Genomic DNA, 19,019 nt, shown 5'->3' on the forward strand with positions numbered 1-19,019 from the left:
GTTCACTCTCTATTTCCTCTCTCCGGCCCCCCATGACAGCTTCAGGTTGTCGGCTACCTCCGGCAACCAACAGCAGGGAGCTGTCACGTCCACAGCCCCCGCAGATTTAATCCCAAGGGTCAGCATGTTTTTACAGCCCTGAGGATTAAAGCCCACTTAGCCAGGACGTAAAAAGGCAATGGGTCACTAAGGGGGTTAAAAGGAATTTGTCACCTACATTTTGCCCTATAAGCTAGGCTTATGGGATGAAAGTAGGTGACTCGCTAAAACTGGGGAAGTAAGTGTTATACTTACCTCCCCTGTCATTTCCCCGGTGTGAGTGCTGAAAGCTGCTGCCCAATGCATTGAGCAGCATGCCAAGTAGGCTTCTCGCTTTAATTTTATAATATACTATTTGGCGACTTTCAGCATGGACACTGGAGAAACGACGGGGGAGGTAAGTATAACACTGACATTCCCAGACTCAGCGGGTCACCCATTTTCATCCCATAAGCTTAGCTCATAGGGCTAAAAGTAGGTGACAGAGTCTCTAACATTCAGCGCTGTGTGGGCAAACAGGTGACTAGTTCTTCCACCATGACAATGCAACGCTCCACATAGCTCTGAGTGTTAAGCTCAGTGTGACTTTTTTACAATGGGGTCTGTCTGCTTTCCGCCCAGCTGCCCGGATTTTAGATGGAGAAAAAAGTGCTGCATGCAGCACTTTTTCTTCCAGTATTTTGAGCCAGATCTGTGACGCACCTCCATTGGGAGGTTCCAACGCAGATGTGAAACCGGCCTTAGGGCTTGTTCATTCAGGCATAGATGCATTTTGACCTTGCAAATACGCCACGTGTTTGCATGACTGAAATTTGCTTACACCATATTCGTAGATGCGCATCGAATAAGCAGGTTTTCTGCGTATGTCATATACATTTACGCACACTCATTGATTTCAATGAGCCCTCACGATGCGCATATGTGCACCAAGATGGGTCATGCAACGTATTTTTTTACGTGATTGCACATTGCATGAAAAATACACGCATGTGAACAAGCCCTCTGAAATCAATGAGTTGTATACACTGCATATTACACGTGGAAAATTTGCACGTGTAATACGCTCCGCATATACATTCATGTGAACAAGCCCTTATGGAGGAATTTTTGGGTTTCCTAACGAGAGAATCGCCCTGCATTTTATCGTAATTATATTTTCTATCCCCTTTTATTTTTGCAGTGACACCAGTCAATGGATAACTGAAGAAGTGCAGTCACTTTCACTGCAAGAGTTAGAACATTACTGACCCGGGACTGGCGTGACGAGATGTTTCTTGGGAAGGGTGTTGGAAACAGTCGGCCTCAGTGCAGGAGATTCAACTAGAGTGAAGACAAAAAAAAAAAATAAGTTAAAAGTCTGGAATTCTAGAAAAACTTCTGCAGAAATATTTTAGTCCATGGGCAATTTCCAGTAAATGAACCAACCAGTTATCATGACACTGACGCCATTTACTGAGAACATCAAGTACCATCGGACTGTAATGGTCCAGCAGCAGCTGTGTGGAGGTCACGGTCGGACACCCTGAGTGTTGTGGAACCACCTCTGCTTTAAATGAGAAGTATTAGTTTTGGAATGTCTTGTGGGTGTACTTCATTCCTTTCTATTCACGGTTTGTGTGTCTGATTACGTATTACTAGGGATAAAAATACTCTACTAATTGGTATTGCCAGATGCACCATATGTTAGTAGTCCAGGAATAACAATTGTCTGGTTGGGTGAATGTGTTTATTTTTGGATATTTTTTACTTCCGGGTTAACTATTAGCTACATTTTTACTAATGCCTTTGCTCCATGTCTTTTCCCTGCCTGATAACTACTACCCAAATCAATTGTATGCATTTGCATTTTTCACATCTGTTTCCAGTTGACTATAGGAGTGATTATACACGAAACACCTATCAGTTGAATAGTCCCTGGGAATATAGCATTATGTAGTATTGAGTGGGCATGGCTACACAGCCTCTGATAGAGAAGAAGGGAAATGAAGCTGAGCTTGTGCTCCATCATGAAAGAGATCAGCTGAGCAATGCTGAGAATGCCCCCCAGTCATAAATCTCAGAGGAGTGCTTGTGGCAAAGCAAGTATGAAGCTTTCTAAGTGCATCAGAATGAAAACTCAAAGCAAAAATCAGATAAATGCGTTTTTTTTCTACAGGGACTCAGTAAGATATGTATGTATTGATTTTTCATGTACAAAGGTTTCTAAAGTCTTTAAAGACTAATGGTGTGTCCATTCATCAAGACAATTTTGTCTCCAGTTACTGAAAGTAAGGTTTATCATGAGCATGAACAATCTGTGAGGGTAATTTGGTGGGTAATGATATGTAATGATGGATTTGCAAGTTGCAGTAAACATGAGATCAACAGCTGCTATTTCTTACTATGGAGTTGGCAACCGCTCTGTTTTCATTCGAGCACAGAGGTCAAGCAACTGAACCAAAGGAACAAGTGAATGAGGATGGGATTCAAACCAAGGTCGACAACAAGACTTACAATTTTGTAATTAGAAACACTGACCTCACTGTCACCTCTGCTCTCGGCAACAGAGGACTATGTTGAGTCTATAAGAAGGCAGGATGTTTTCTAAGTGAGGAGAAGCACTGGACAAGAGAAAGGTTCGTAGCTACCTATTACTCTAAACGGGAGGCGTAGCTATGACTGCAAATGTTTGCAACTTTCTAGGAAATTTTTTTACGAAGGCAGAGGGATCTTAACTTAGTGTGAGTCTCAAAGAGGCTCTATGAAACTCATACCAACTTTCTAGAAAAAGTTCAAAAAGTTATTTTTTTAAATCTCTTAAAGGCTTAAAAATTGTGTAAAAATTGGTAATCTTTCACAAAAATAATTTTACATAATTATAGTACATGTTATAAAATGTCCCCTACTGTAAATTTTGACAATATTAGCAGTCACCAAGGAACTTTAAGACCTCATTAAAAGGAACCTGTCACCAGGTACATGTTGCCTGAACCATAGGAGAGACGCCAGCACGGCCCGCCTTCGTGACTCGAAGTTCAGCTCCAAGTAAAATGTAAAAGTGTGCTTATTCTGTAATGTCGCAGCATTTCAGAATAAAAGGGGTAATGAGCACATCTGTTTCCCATGGTTTGGGTAGCATGAACCTGGTGACAGAATCCTTTTAAAGGGTGGCTTGATACGAGCGTGTTTTTGTGCGTGCAGACGAACGCACAAAAACACGCTTGTATTTGCAACATTGCAACATTCCCTATGGTGTGTGCACATGTCCATACTTTGCAGGTGCGTGCCTGCAAAGATAAGACATGCGCGCACCATTGGGAATGCACGCATTGTTTTCAATGGAGCTGTGGCTGCTGCCGGTGGCTCCATTGAAAACAATGCTCTGCCGGTATCCCTGCATTCTTTTTCATGGAAGGGCTTTACATATGAGCCCTTCCCTTAAAAAGAAACATTTTAGTGTAAAAAAAAAAAACAACTTACCTCTCCGCCGCTGCCATGACCCCCGCGGGGATGAAGAACATTCCCTGCTTCTACGTCTGCCACATCTGTGGCAGATGCAGCAGAGGAATTCTTCAATTCTCTACCGCAGCTGTCACACATGACAGCTGCGGTAGAGAATCCTGCTACTGGCATCCCCGTCATTGGATTTCAGGGAAGGGCTTTAAACATAAGCCCTTCCCTGAAAATCCAATGAAAATAGTGTAAAAAAAAAATAAATACTCACCTGCCTTAAGCTGCCGGGCTCAGCCGCGACTTCTGCTGCTGTCCCCAGCTCTGTAGTTCTGAGCTGTCAGCATGCGGGGATTTAAAATCCCCGCCTGCTGGTAGCTTTGATTGTGATTGGCTGAGCACTTCAGCCAATCACAATCAGAGCTACTAGCAGGCGGGGATTTTAAATCCCGGGCTGCTGATAGCTCAGAACTAGAGAGCCAGGGACAGCGGCAGAAGTTGCGTCTGAGCCCCAGAAACTGCCAAAAAGGCAGGTGAGTATGTTTTTTGTTTTTTTTAACACTACTTTTATTGGGTTTTCAGGGAAGGGCTTATCTTTAAAGCCTTTCCCTGAAAGCCCCTCAGCTGCCAGGGCTCAGCCACGACTCCTCGCGCAGTCCCCGGCTCTGCACTGCTGTGCTATGCTATCAGCAGCCAGGGATTTAAAATCCCCGCCTGCTGGTAGCTCTGATTGTGATTGGCTGAAGTGCTAAGCCAATCACAATCAGAGCTACCAGCAGGTGGGGATTTTAAATCTCCGGCTGCTGATAGCTCAGAACTAGAAAGCCGGGGACAGCCAGGAGAAGACGAGGCTGAGCCCAGCAGCCGAAGGGAGGTAAGTATGGTTTTTTTTGTGTGTGTGTTTTTACAGTACTTTTACTTGATTTTCAGGGAAGTGCTTATATTTAAAGCCCTTCCCTGAAATCAATTGGCAGCAGAATCCTCTACCGCTGCTGACATGTGTGACAGCTGCGGTAGAGAATTGAAGAATTCCTCTGCTGCATCTGCCACAGATGTGGCAGATGTAGCAGCAGGGAATTATTTAACTAGCAGGGATGAAGAAAACATCTGCCGCATGCGGCGGTTGTGTTCTTCATGCCAGCGAGGGTCACGGCAGCAGCGGAGAGATAAGTATTTTTTTTTTTACACTAAAATGTTTCTTTTTCTGGGAAAGGGCTTATATGTAAAGTCCTTCCCTGAAAAGGAATGCAGGGGTGCCGGCAAAGCATTGTTTTCAATGGAGCCGCCAGCAGCAGCTGCGGCTCCATTGAAAACACTGCACGCAGCTGCATATACGTGTGTTTTTGCTCGTACGTAGGTGGGCACGTATGTACGCACCTGTGTACACACAAAAACACACTCGTGTGAACCCACCCAAAGTAGCAGGCTGCATGCAAGTACATTCATATAAGTCACAGAACTCTAAGGTGACTCCTAACATTCTTAAATGCTATGAACACCTTTGAGGGCAGCAACTTTTTTTCCCCTTAAATGCATGTATTTTGGGCTGACAATCATTTTTGCTATAGTGAGCAATTAAAAATTTCGCACCATTTGTCTTCTACATATCACTGCATACATACAAGGTGTCCATAGCCTTTAAAGCATTATTGTAATTTCAGATGACTTTTCGGAATGACCTGTAGTGTATATGGAATTTATTATCAGCTGGTGGGTGTAAACTAACTGCTATGATGTCTCACATACATAGCACACACACCAAAGAGGAGATCCTGCTCCTCTATTTCTCTGTAGCACACCCTCAGAAGCAACAGCCCCACGGAGGATATTATTTAGCAGTACTGAGCAGTGTAGCTGTGAATCCAGCACTGGATTGGGAGAAAGCATTTATTACTTCGGCAGCAATAAAAAATTACCTGAAAGCGCTGCGGAATAAGTTGGCGGTATACAAATAACAAGATTTATTTATTTTTATTTATTTATATCTCTGAGTGTCTCTCTGCTTCTCTCTGTACATCCTTCTCCCCCTAATCTCTCCATAGACTTCTATGGGCAACATCTAACCTGATCCCTCAGTTAGTTGATTAGAGGGAATTTAGTAGTATAGTATTTCAGAATGAATGACCAGTACAGAGTGAATGACCGGGGGAGGAGAAGACGTGGCTAATAAGATGCATTTTCTCTAATGAACAATTGTATATTTGCCGAGTTTCTTATATTCGTTTGCACTATTTATTTACTGTATGCAAAGTTTGTTGAAATGACAGTGACCATTTAATAATGTGTAATAGGCTGTACATTATTTTAATGCAAACCCGACCTGCTTCATATCCTCTTTAAAGAGGTTTTCTGGGACCTAATTTTTTTAAAGGGCTTAAAATGAACAAGTATTGAATGCTCATGCAGCATTCCAGGGGACACCTAGACACGAAGAGCTGGGAGGGTGGAGTTGGCACTTGTCATGGTGGCTGTTACCAGACTCCTTCCCGGAGAGGCGCATGCAACCTCGGACTAAGCACCACCAGGCCTCTTCCAGGCAATGCTGGGACAGCGATTACCTGTAAAAAGTGGTGGACTGTAGACTTGTCACGCGTAACGCCACCATTCCTTACACACCGGTATGATCCTCGGCGGAGAAATGAAGTAAGTCCACACACACAATTAATTTTTAGTACCTCGGTCACTGGGAACAAGCAGTGACCGGAAAACTTTGCTTGCAGCTTGTCAGGTTACATGTTAAACACTCGAGTGCAGGAAAAACAGAGACCGTGAGGTCGGGGAGGAGACACAGGATGACACTGGTCCTACGGTCCATGTTATCTGTATGGTACCGCTCCTGGAAGGGAACATTCTGGAGGATGATAGCGGTAGGATCACTCCACAGACACTCACTCAGCACTTGAAGACACTCTGCACGGCGAACTCTCCACTTCAGTCGCTCCTTAGAGGTCGTACCTGGAATAGCAGGCCTCAGGATACCTCTCCTCTTCTTCCATCACTTCACCACATGAGGGTTGAAGGTACCCCCATGTGGCCGGCACTCTCCTACTCTCTCAGGCACTCACATTTATAGACCCTAACATACCACATGACAGGACATAAATTGATACTTTTCCAGACATATCCCAGTCACATTCAGACATTAACCTCTCATATGCTGCAACTGTGCAATACACATAACAAGAGACTAGGCAGTTTGCACAGTGCATCTACACAAAAGATATGACATGAATGAGATTTATGGAGGGGCCAGAAATAGGTGTTTCGGGCCACTACACTCCCCTATCCCTGCCGCTCCCAATCTAGCGTTGCAGCCCTGATGCAGGGGCGTAACTATAGAGAATGCAGGGGATGCGGTTGCACCCAGGCCCAGGAGCCTTAGGGGGCCCATAAGGCCTCCCTTCTCCATATAGGAAGCCCAGTACTATGAATAAAGCATTATAGTTGGGAGCCCCCTTCCAGGTTTTGCATTGGGGCTCAGGAGCTTCAAGTTACACCACTGCCCTGATGCCTGGCACATGGAAACAGGAAGAAGTGGCATGTGACCACTCAGCCACTCACAGGCTTCAGTGGCCATAGAAGAGTCACTGCTGAAGCCTGTGAGAAGCTAAGCAGTGACATGCACAATGAACGGCACGTGACAGTAAATTCTTCTTCTGGGTTCCATGAGGTGGGCACCAGAGCTGCAGGGCTGGACAGGAGAGGCCGGGACAGGAAAGTATTCAATTTTTTGTTCCTTTTAAGCACTATTATCTTTTTTTTTTAGATCTCGAAAACCCCTCTAAGTTTCTCAATGGTTTAAAATAATATTTCAGAGATTTATAAAACGTTAGTCTACCTGATCTGCTCTTGAGGGCATCATAAGCTTCCATCTCCAGAGAGATAACCATACTGTCAAAGCGTCCAAGATCTGTGAGTGCAATCAAACCTCTGCAGTGTATAAAATATAAAATACGATAAATGCCAGCTACAGCAGTAGATTCTGCAGACTCAGTAAACAGACTGCTGAAAATTAACACAAAATCTAGGTATTCTTCACAATAGTGCATTTTAGTTTTCAGAGTTTATTTGATAAGTGCATTGTATCTCAGAATGATGGGCGTGGAACACAAATCAACTAAAAGGTAAAGAGAAAGAGCTAGTAACGATGCAATCTATTAAAAAAGAATCTAAAGGCAGGAATATTAACCTGACTTCTCTTTACTTATAAGCCAGCAACTAACAAACACGTTTCGAGACACATAGCCTCTTCCTCAGTGAAATGCTGGAGAAGAGCACTTAGAGGGGTTTTGTCATTTACAAAAAAAATCTATACCTATTCTTCCCCATGCAGACTCCTTAAGGCATCTTCTCCTCACTGATCTTCTCCAGTCCCCCCGAGTCACATCACCTCCAGCCGGCTGGCTTGTTATGAAGCGCGCATTCCTCACATTTTTCTTCCTGTAGGTCAGTGAACGTAGGCCCCCTGTCCACGGCAGTGATTTCCCCAGTGGTAAAACTCCAGCGAATCACGCCGTCTGAAGCTTTCCATAGCATTGCTATGGAAAGCGCCGGCCCCGTGTCCACGAGCAGAGAATCATTGCGATTCTCCGCTCGCGGCCGGCAAATCGCAGCATGCTGAGAATTGCCTCAATTCTTCGCAGCCAGCCTATCTGTTAGAATAGGCTGACCGGCGGAGATTGGTCTGCGGCTCTTGCTCCCGGGCGGCGGCTCCCATGGCAGAGATCCGCTGCGGGATACCGCAACGCACATGGACAAGGGGCCGTAACGTCTCTGTGACATAGCGTTCACTGGCTAGGAAGGAATGCTAATCTATTACAGAGACAGCGGGCATGCGTAGTCTCTGCAGTAGCTCAGCACTCCCTGCCAGGCTGTGAAGTAGTCACATAGCGTACATTGCTGGGCAGGAAGAAGACTGCCTGTGAACGTCACAGGAAGCAGAAGAATCAGCCAACTGGAGGTGAGGAAACCCCTACCCCAGGTATGCAGGAGACAAGGGAAGATCAGTGAGGAGAAGATCTGCTAAGTAGACTGCCTGGGCAGAAATGGTTAAATATAGATTTTTTTTTATGACAGAACCCCTTTAATACAGCCAAGGGAGATGCTGAACATTAAGTGTCTCCATGGTAAGAGAAGGAGGCACTTACCATGATAACACTTTATGTTCAGCATCTCCCTCAGCTGTATTAGCTGTCCTCCAGCAATTTACTGAGGAAGAGGCTCTAAGCCTCCAAACGAGTTTGTTCCTGCTGCCTTATAAATGAAGAGAAGTCAGGTTAATATTCCTGCTTTTAGACTCTTCACTTCTTAATAGGTAGCATCATTTAGGCTCTCTATCATCACCTCTTAACTTTATCACAGCCTGGTGGAATAGAAGCAGCAATGGGAGAGACAGAATGTGCACTATAGGTTTCAGGTGCCACAAAGGGGGCACTTTTATTTTATGGGGCCGAAGAGGGGGCACTAGTCCTATGGGGTTTAGTGAGAAGTTCATTAGAGACAGGGGGACAGTACTAAGAACTGGGTGTCCCTAAAAAATTGATCAAAAGGCCAAAAAAAATTGGTCCAGGAGGCTGCAAGAAGCCTACAGCAACATTAAAGAAGCTGCAGTATTCTTTATGTGTCTGGACTTTGGGCTGTAGGGTGCCAAGATGGAAGCCTTTTCTAACAAAGAAAAACATCCATGCCCAGATATGTATTGCCAAAACCTACATCAAGTCTGCCAGAAGTATGTGGGAGAACTTATTATGGTCTGATGTGCATTGAATGACTGTGATTGGTTCATCGAGCGCTGCAGTAATTGGCTGAGCAACCGCTTGCTGGAGGCGGGATTTACAAACCCCGTTACCAGCAAGCGATGTTCTGTCGGCACTGAGAACTGCAATGAAGCCTGCCGGAACTGCAGAGACCAGTGGAAGGGACCTGGACTAGGTAAGTATAAGACATTCCACAGTAAATAAGTCCCTGTGCCTTTTTTGGGGCAAAAATTAATATAAAACAGGGTCTTATTTTCGAGGGAAACACGCTAAATACCAAGTATTATTCTTCTTTATTGTGCTAAGTGTATTGGCAATTGTGTAATTTTGTAACTTCCTCCGCTGTATCGTATCCTGAATTTGCATCAGTAAACCACCACCTGTGACAAATGCAAGAACTTTCTGAAACAGAACACAGTAAGAAGTCCATATGAACCAAATGCTAGCAGTGGAGTAGACCAATCATCCAATAAGGCAGCATGTGGCAGATGGAACTATGTTCTCCTACCTGATATCTCGTAAAAGCAGAAGCTTCTCTGGACGATCCAGAATTGCCAGCAATGGTCTAACGAGATCTTCAATCCCTCCTTCCTGGATATACTGTTAGGAGAGGTCTTGTTAGGTTGATGGATTGGTCAGAAATCACATAAACATTACAACTCAATTACAATTTGATGCCCCTCAAAAAAAGTACATTTCTCTAGTTTGATCATTGATAATTATAAGGCCTCAAGTCCACGGGTTAAATCCGGCCCGCATGGATTTCTGCTGTGGATGCACTATAATTGTCTTTTTTTCCATGCGGGAGATCAATTGAGATATGAGCTCCCGCACGCGTGATCCGCATTAAAATGGAGCATGCCACAATTCTTTTTCCCCACACGTGAAATCCGCAAATCACTTAAAATACCATCCGCGGCTATTTAATTAACCGCAGATGGTCAATGCATTCCTATGGGAGGCAGATTAGCGTTTTTTTCATGCGCGGATTTGCTAACTATAATTTCCCCATGGACATGAGGCCTAATATTTTCTTCCTTTTCCTTGTACTTTGTGTATTATTTCATTTAGACATAGAGCCATCATTTACGGCTTTTGTATTTCGTACAGTATTTTATGTTACTATTACCTATAAAAAATTAAAACATAATACAAAATTTTCTTCCTTTTTCTAATATGTTCTCACGGCTGGAAATATTTTGAATAGATGTATTTACATAAAACGTCTACCGATTAGCGGCAAAAGAAGTAACTCCTGTTTTCTGGTGCCACCTTTAGGTCAAAAATAAGAATGCTGCATTCAGTGATCTGAACTCATTGATGCCATCTTGATTTTCTATTTTTTTTCTGGATAACTTATCCAAGAAAAACGGATGGCCAGCATTTTTTATGGACACAATGGAAAACCTTAATGGTCCATAAAGATCGCAAGTGATACATGTCTATAGCTCAGCAGATTGATAGAATTACATTATTAGTATTTACAATCACAATTATCTGTACCAGGTTCTCCAGCTTCTAAAAAAAAATCATGGATACATCAACATTTTTTACGGACTCTGGGAAAGCGAGCTGCATTTTTACGGACTGTCCAGGAATTTACAGAAAGCTGACAACCCAGTAGGCACTCTGACCACCTATTACTGAGGTATTAGAGATATTCTCCCCTAGAAGTGATGCAGCATCTAATGGAACATTGCAGTTTTTTTTTCCATATGGAATGCAAAAGAAAAACCTTATGCCTTTATATGACTGTATGGGCCTACAAACTTCCGTGGGTGCTTTATTATGGACATGTACAACCATATGGCATAAAAGGGCCATGTGAATGAAACCCAACACTTGTCATTTCCCTCATCTTCCCTTAAGCATGCTTTCTAGAGATGAGCGAACGTACTTGTCCGAGCTTGATACTCGTTCGAGTATTAGCGTGTTCGAGATGCTCGTTACTCGTAACGAGTACCACGCGATGTTCGGGTTACTTTCACTTTCATCTCTGAGACGTTAGCGCGCTTTTCTGGCCAATTGAAAGACAGGGAAGGCATTACAACTTCCCCCTGCGACGTTCAAGCCCTATACCACCCCCCTGCAGTGAGTGGCTGGCGAGATCAGGTGTCACCCGAGTATAAAAATCGGCCCCTCCCGCGGCTCGCCACAGATGCATTCTGACATAGAGGAGGGAAAGTGCTATCTTGTTGGAGCTGCTATAGGGAGAGTGTTAGGAGTATTTTAGGCTTCAAGAACCCCAACGGTCCTTCTTAGGGCCACATCTAACCGTGTGCAGTACTGTGGAGGCTGCTTTTTGCAGTGTTGCACATTTTTTTTTTTTGGTATATCGGCCGTGCAGAGCATTGCGTCCTGCAGTAATACTCCAGGGCCAGAAGCGCTTAGGCAGGGACAGAAGACATATTGATTATTGATTGAATATAGGCAGTGGGCCTTTGCAAAAAAATTTGGGGAGAAAAATCTATTTTGGCTGCCTGTGAGTGTCCTCAGTGTTCTGGGTCTGTGCTGGGTGTAGTAGTTCTCCAAATTCAGACGCAGCCAGCTAAGTGTTACAGCAGGCTTGCGCAAAATTATTTCCTGGCTCTGTCTGGGCTGTGAAATCACCGCTGTATTGCAGTGCACAGTGCAACACTCTGCAGTTCTGCGACATACTCCAGGGCCAGAAGCGCTTAGGCATGGACAGAAGACATATTGATTATTGATTGAATATAGGCAGTGGGCCTTTGCAAAAAAATTTGGGGAAAAAACTCTATTTGGCCTGCCTGTGACTGTCCTCAGTGTTCTGGGTCTGTGCTGGGTGTAGTAGTTCTCCAAATTCATACGCAGCCAGCTAAGTGTTACAGCAGGCTTGCGCAAAATAATTTCCTGGCGTTCCGTAAGCGAAGTCAGCCTCCAACCACAGGCCAATAAGCGGCACATTTAATTACAGCGTTCTGTTTCTGCATTACTGGTAATACAGCATGCTGAGGGGTAGGGGTAGGCCTAGAGGACGTGGACGCGGCCGAGGACGCTGAGGCCCAAGTCAGGGTGTGGGCACAGGCCGAGCTCCTGATCCAGGTGTATCGCAGCCGACTGCTGCACGATTAGGAGAGAGGCACGTTTCTGGCGTCCCCACATTCATCGCACAATTAATGGGTCCACGCGGTAGAGCTTTATTAGAAAATGAGCAGTGTGAGCAGGTCCTGTCGTGGATGGCAGAAAGTGCTTCCAGCAATCTATCGTCCACCCACAGTTCTGCGCCGTCCACTGCTGCAACTCAGAATCCTCTGGCTGCTGCTCCTCCTTCCTCCCAGCCTCCTCACTCCATTACAATGAGACATTCTGAGGCGCGGGCAGACTCCCAGGAACTGTTCTCGGGCCCCTGCTCAGATTGGGCAGTAGTGGTTCCTCTCCCACCAGAGGAGTTTATCGTGACTGATGCCCAACCATTGGAAAGTTCCCGGGGTCCGGGGGATGAGGCTGGGGACTTCCGGCAACTGTCTCAAGACCTTTCAGTGGGTGAGGAGGACGATGACGTTGAGACACAGTTGTCTATCAGTGAGGTAGTAGTAAGGGCAGTAAGTCCGAGAGAGGAGCGCACAGAGGATTCGGAGGAAGAGCAGCAGGACAATGAGGTGACTGACCCCACCTGGTTTACTACGCCTACTGAGGACAGGTCTTCAGAGGGGGAGGCAAGGGCAGCAGCAGGGCAGGTTGCAAGAGGCAGTGCGGTGGCCAGGGGTAGAGGCAGGGCCAGACCGAATAATCCACCAACTGTTTCCCAAAGCTCCCCCTCGCGCCATGCCACCCTGCAGAGGCCGAGGTGCTCAAAGGTCTGGCAGTTTTTCACTGAGAGTGCAGACGACCGACGAACAGTGGTGTGCAACCTTTGTCGTGCCAAGATCAGCCGGGGAGCCACCACCACCAGCCTCACCACCACCAGCATGCGCAGACATATGATGGCCAAGCACCCCACAAGGTGGGACGAAGGCCGTTCACCGCCTCCGGTTTGCACCGCTGCCTCTCCCCCTGTGCCCCAACCTGCCACTGAGATCCCACCCCGCTCTGAGGACACAGGCACTACCGTCTCCTGGCCTGCACCCACACCCTCACCTCCGCTGTCCTCGGCCCCATCCAGCAATGTCTGTCAGCGCAGCGTCCAGCCGTCGCTAGCGCAAGTGTTTGAGCGCAAGCGCAAGTACGCTGCCACGCACCCGCACGCTCAAGCGTTAAACGTGCACATAGCCAAATTTATCAGCCTGGAGATGCTGCTGTATAGGGTTGTGGAAATGGAGTCCTTCAAAAGTATGATGGCGGTGGCGGCCCCGCGCTACTCAGTTCCGAGTCGCCACTACTTTTCCCGATGTGCCGTCCCAGCCCTGCACGACCACGTCTCCCGCAACATTGTACGCGCCCTCACCAACGCGGTTACTGCCAAGGTCCACTTAACAACGGACACGTGGACAAGCACAGGCGGGCAGGGCCACTATATCTCCCTGACGGCACATTGGCTGAATTTAGTGGAGGCTGGGACAGAGTCAGAGCCTGGGACCGCTCACGTCCTACCCACCCCCAGAATTGCGGGCCCCAGCTCGGTGCTGGTATCTGCGGCGGTGTATGCTTCCTCCACTAAAGCACCCTCCTCCTCCTCCTCCTCCTCCAACGCAACCTCTGTCTCGCAATCAAGATGTGTCAGCAGCAGCAGCACGTCGCCAGCAGTCGGTGTCGCGCGGCGTGGCAGCACAACGGTGGGCAAGCGTCAGCAGGCCGTGCTGAAACTACTCAGCTTAGGAGATAAGAGGCACACGGCCCACGAACTGCTGCAGGGTCTGACAGAGCAGACCGACCGCTGGCTTGCGCCGCTGAGCCTCCAACCGGGCATGGTCGTGTGTGACAACGGCCGTAACCTGGTGGCGGCTCTGCAGCTCGGCAGCCTCACGCACGTGCCATGCCTGGCCCACGTCTTTTATTTGGTGGTTCAGCGCTTTCTGAAAAGCTACCCACGCTTGTCAGACCTGCTCGGAAAGGTGCGCCGGCTCAGCGCACATTTCCCAAGTCCCACACGGACGCTGCCACCCTGCGCACCCTGCAACATCGGTTTAATCTGCCAGTGCACCGACTGCTGTGCGACGTGCCCACACGGTGGAACTCTACGCTCCACATGTTGGCCAGGCTCTATGAGCAGCGTAGAGCTATAGTGGAATACCAACTCCAACATGGGCGGCGCAGTGGGAGTCAGCCTCCTCAATTCTTTTCAGAAGAGTGGGCCTGGTTGGCAGACATCTGCCAGGTCCTTGGAAAGTTTGAGGAGTCTACCCAGGTGGTGAGCGGCGATGCTGATATCAGTAGCGTCAGCATTCCTCTGCTATGCCTCTTGAGAAGTTCCCTGCAAAGCATAAAGGCAGACGCTTTGCGCTCGGAAACAGAGCTGGGGGAAGACAGTATGTCGCTGGATAGTCAGAGCACCCTCCTGTCTATATCTCAGCACGGTGAGGAGGAGGAGGAGGAAGATGAGGAGGAGGGGGAAGAGACAGCTTGGCCCACTGCTGAGGGTACACACGCTGCTTGCCTGTCATCCTTTCAGTGTGTATGGCCTGAGGAGGAGGAGGATCCTGAAAGTGATCTTCCTAGTGAGGACAGCCATGTGTTGTGTACAGGTACCCTGGCACACATGGCTGACTTCATGTTAGGATGCCTTTCTCGTGACCCTCGCGTTACACGCATTCTGGCCACTACGGATTACTGGGTGTACACACTGCTTGACCCATGGTATAAGGAGAACCTTTCCACTCTCATACCCGAAGAGGAAAGGGGTTCGAGAGTGTTGCTATACCACAGGACCCTGGCGGACAAACTGATGGTAAAATTCCCATCTGACAGCGCTAGTGGCCGAAGGCGCAGTTCCGAGGGCCAGGTAGCAGAGGAGGCGCGGAGATCAGGCAGCATGTACAGCACAGGCAGGGCAACACTCTCTAAGGCCCTTGACAGCTTTATGGCTCCCCAGCAAGACTGTGTCACGGCTCCCCAGTCAAGGCTGAGTCGGCGGGAGCACTGTAAAAGGATGGTGAGGGAGTACGTAGCCGATCGCACGACCGTCCTCCGTGACGCCTCTGCCCCCTACAACTACTGGGTGTCAAAGCTGGACACGTGGCCTGAACTCGCGCTGTATGCCCTGGAGGTGCTTGCTTGTCCTGCGGCTAGCGTCTTGTCAGAGAGGGTATTTAGTGCGGCTGGGGGAATCATCACAGATAAGCGTACCCGCCTGTCAACCGACAGTGCCGACAGGCTAACACTCATCAAGATGAACAAAGCCTGGATTTCCCCAGACTTCTCTTCTCCACCAGCAGACAGCAGCGATACCTAAGCAATACGTAGGCTGCACCCGCAGATGGAAGCATCGTTCTCTATCCCCATGAAAAACGGGGACCTTTTTGCTTCATCAATCTGTGTATAATATTCCTCCTCCTCCTCCTCCTCCTGCTCCTCCTCCTGAAACCTCACATAATCACACCGAACGGGCAATTTTTCTTAGGCCCACAAGGCTCAGTCATATAATTTTTGTAAACAATTTTTAGACGTTTCAATGCTCATTAAAGCGTTGAAACTTTCACCTGAACCAATTTTTATATTTACTGGGCTGCCTCCAGGCCTATTTACCAATTAAGCCACATTAACCAAAGCGATTAATGGGTTTCACCTGCCCTCTTGGTTGGGCATGGGCAATTTTTCTCAGGTACATTAGTACTGTTGGTACACCAATTTTTGGGGGCCCTCGCCTACAGTGTAATCAAATTAATTTTTAGCCCACCTGCATTACAGCTGACATTACATCAGCTGTGTTGGGCACTGCAATGGGATGTATTTATGTACCGCCGGTGGGTTCCAGGGAGCCACCCATGCTGTGGGTCCACAGGTAGTTGTAACTGCATGTGTCCACTTCTAAAGAACCCCAGTCTGACTGGGGCATGCAGTGTGGGCCGAAGCCCACCTGCATTAAACATGACATTACCTCAGCTGTGATGGGCAATGCAATGGGATATATTTATGTACCGCCGGTGGCTTCCTGGCACCCACCCATGCCGTGGGTCCACAGGGAGTTGTAACTGCATGTGTCCACTTCTAAAGAACCCCAGTCTGACTGGGGCATGCAGTGTGGGCCCAAGCCCACCTGCATTAATCATGACATTATTACCTCAGCTGTGATGGGCAATGCAATGGGATATATTTATGTACCGCCGGTGGCTTCCTGGCACCCACCCATGCCGTGGGTCCACAGGGAGTTGTAACTGCATGTGTCCACTTCTAAAGAACCCCAGTCTGACTGGGACATGCAGAGTGGGCCGAAGCCCACCTGCATTAAACATGACATTATTACCTCAGCTGTGATGGGCAATGCAATGGGATATATTTATGTACCGCCGGTGGGTTCCAGGGAGCCACCCATGCTGTGGGTCCACAGGGAGTTGTAACTGCATCTGTCCACTTCTAAAGAACCCCCGTCTGACTGGGGCATTCAGTGTGGGCCGAAGCCCACCTGCATTAAACATGACATTATTACCTCAGCTGTTGTGGGCAATGCAATGGGATATATTTATGTACCGCCGGTGGCTTCCTGGCACCCACCCATGCTGTCGGTCCACAGGGACTTCACAATAGGGAGTTGTACCTGCCTGTGTCTATGAATTAAAAAGCCCAGTCAGGTTGGGGCATGCAGTGTGGGACGAAGCCCACCTGCATTTAATCTGACGTTAGCTCTGCTGTCCAGGGCACTGCAATGGGATACATTTATGTACAGCTGGTGGGTTCCAGGGAGCCACCCATGCTGTGGGTGCACACGGAATTCCCATTGTGGAGTTGTACCTGCCTGTGACTATTTATAAAAAAACGCTGTCTGACTGGGGCATGCAGATACCTTGACAGAATGAATCGTGTGTGGCACATAGGTTCCCCATTGCTATGCCCACGTGTGCAGCTCCAGATGGAGGTGGCACAGGATTGGATTTCTCATTGCTTCTGTACAGCATTGTGGACTATCGCCCCGCCCCTTTTAAAGAGGGTCGCTGCCTAGCCGTGCCAACCCTCTGCAGTGTGTGCCTGCGGTTCCTCTGGCAGACGCACTTATAAATAGACATGAGGGTGGCGTGGCATGAGGGCAGCTAAAGGCTGGGCAGGGACAGTTTGGTGTGTGCTGTGGACACTGGGTCGTGGGGGGGGGTTGGTCAGCATGTAACCCAGGAGAAGTGGCAGCGGAGTGTCATGCAGGCAGTGATTGTGCTTTGTTGGAGGTAGTGTGGTGCTTAGCTAAGGTATGCATTGCTAATGAGGGCTTTTCAGAAGTAAAAGATGTTGGGAGGGGGGGGGCACTCTTGCCGCTATTGTGGCTTAATAGTGGGACCTGTGAACTTGAGATGCAGCCCAACATGTAGCCCCTCGCCTGCCCTATCCGTTGCTGTGTCGTTCCCATCACTTTCTTGAATTGCCCAGATTTTCACAAACGAAAACCTTAGCGAGCATCGGCGATATACAAAAATGCTTGGGTCGCCCATTGACTTCAATGGGGTTCGTTATTCGAAACGAACCCTCGAGCATCGCGAAAAGTTCGTCTCGAGTAACGAGCACCCGAGCATTTTGGTGCTCGCTCATCTCTAATGCTTTCCATTTCCCGACCACATCATGTATTTATATACGTCATGCGCTGCAAAGAGTTTATGGAGCAGGCTTTGGAGCCAAGTCCACTCCATACACAGCGTTTTTTGACAGCTGACAGCAACTGCTGCAACCAGAGGTAGCTCTGATTTTGGCAGGTAACTACTTAGATGCCGTGGTCAAAACTGATGCATCTAAATAGCCAGCGGGGAAATAGGGTGTCCGGCAACTTGTTGGCACTCCCCCAGGATGTAATCAACAAGGTACTGATGTGTTAACATGACAGTCCGGAGTATTAGAAGTCTTTCCAGTGCTGCCATGCATGGATGCAACATTGAAGATTACTATATACTGCAATACTGAAGTGCAAGCAATCAAGTGACCGGATGTTTACGTCCCCTATGCAGGTTGAAAATAAATGTAGAGAAAGCTTGAATAAAATTTTTAAAAACTGTAAAAAGAAATGTTAAAAGTTCAACACATCCCTTTCCCCATAAAAATTCTAACAAAAAATCCCCACAAAATTTGGTATCGTGTTTAAAAATGTCAGGACTATTAACATGTCATACTATGTATCCCGCACAGTGGACACTGCAAAAAATAAGTAAAGTAAGAAATGCCAGAATTGTGGCTTTTTGGTTACCACAGCTCCCAAAAAGATTTAACAAAGTAAGCAAAAAAATATATGTACCCCAAAATGGCACCAATAAACACCAGAGCTCACTTGGCAATAAATGAGCCCTCACACATCCTCACAGCCTCGCTGAAAAAATACAAAAAGGTGCGTGTCTCAAAATGGGGAGATGGCCAGCAATTTTTGTGTAAAAAAAAGTAGTTTTTTTAAGTAGTATGGCATAAAAAACTATATATATATGGAATCGCCATAATCATTCTGACCTGTAAACTAACGTTCACATATCATTTTTACTGCACCATGAATGCCGTGAAAACTAAATTTTCTTCACCCCCAAAAATTTGCACAATCGCATTTTTTCATTTTACCCCATTTAAAATTTTCTAAGAGTTTTCAGTACAGTGTTCCAATTCTATCTGTTTAGTCGTGTCCGCCTCTTGGATACTCTGTGGGCCAGTCTTCTCCATGCTTCTCTATTCTGTACGACAGCTTTCAATTGCCTGATGTCCATTCTCGTGTTCTTCTTGAAG

General features: G+C 47.1%; 1 protein-coding gene across 1 annotated transcript in view; it reads right to left on the reverse strand.

Annotated features, from left to right (window-relative positions):
• PDZD7 (PDZ domain containing 7) overlaps positions 1-19,019 on the reverse strand; it is an 86,326-nt gene that overhangs the window by 9,979 nt on the left and 57,328 nt on the right. The window contains exons 12-14 of the mRNA XM_066600935.1: positions 9,733-9,824; positions 7,307-7,398; positions 1,288-1,359 (exon numbers count right to left, since the gene is read on the reverse strand). Coding sequence (XP_066457032.1) covers positions 1,288-1,359; positions 7,307-7,398; positions 9,733-9,824 — 256 coding nt within the window. The remainder of the gene's footprint in view (positions 1-1,287; positions 1,360-7,306; positions 7,399-9,732; positions 9,825-19,019) is intronic.

Source organism: Eleutherodactylus coqui, chromosome 4 (assembly GCF_035609145.1).
Source record: "Eleutherodactylus coqui strain aEleCoq1 chromosome 4, aEleCoq1.hap1, whole genome shotgun sequence".
Lineage (NCBI taxonomy): Eukaryota > Metazoa > Chordata > Amphibia > Anura > Eleutherodactylidae > Eleutherodactylus > Eleutherodactylus coqui.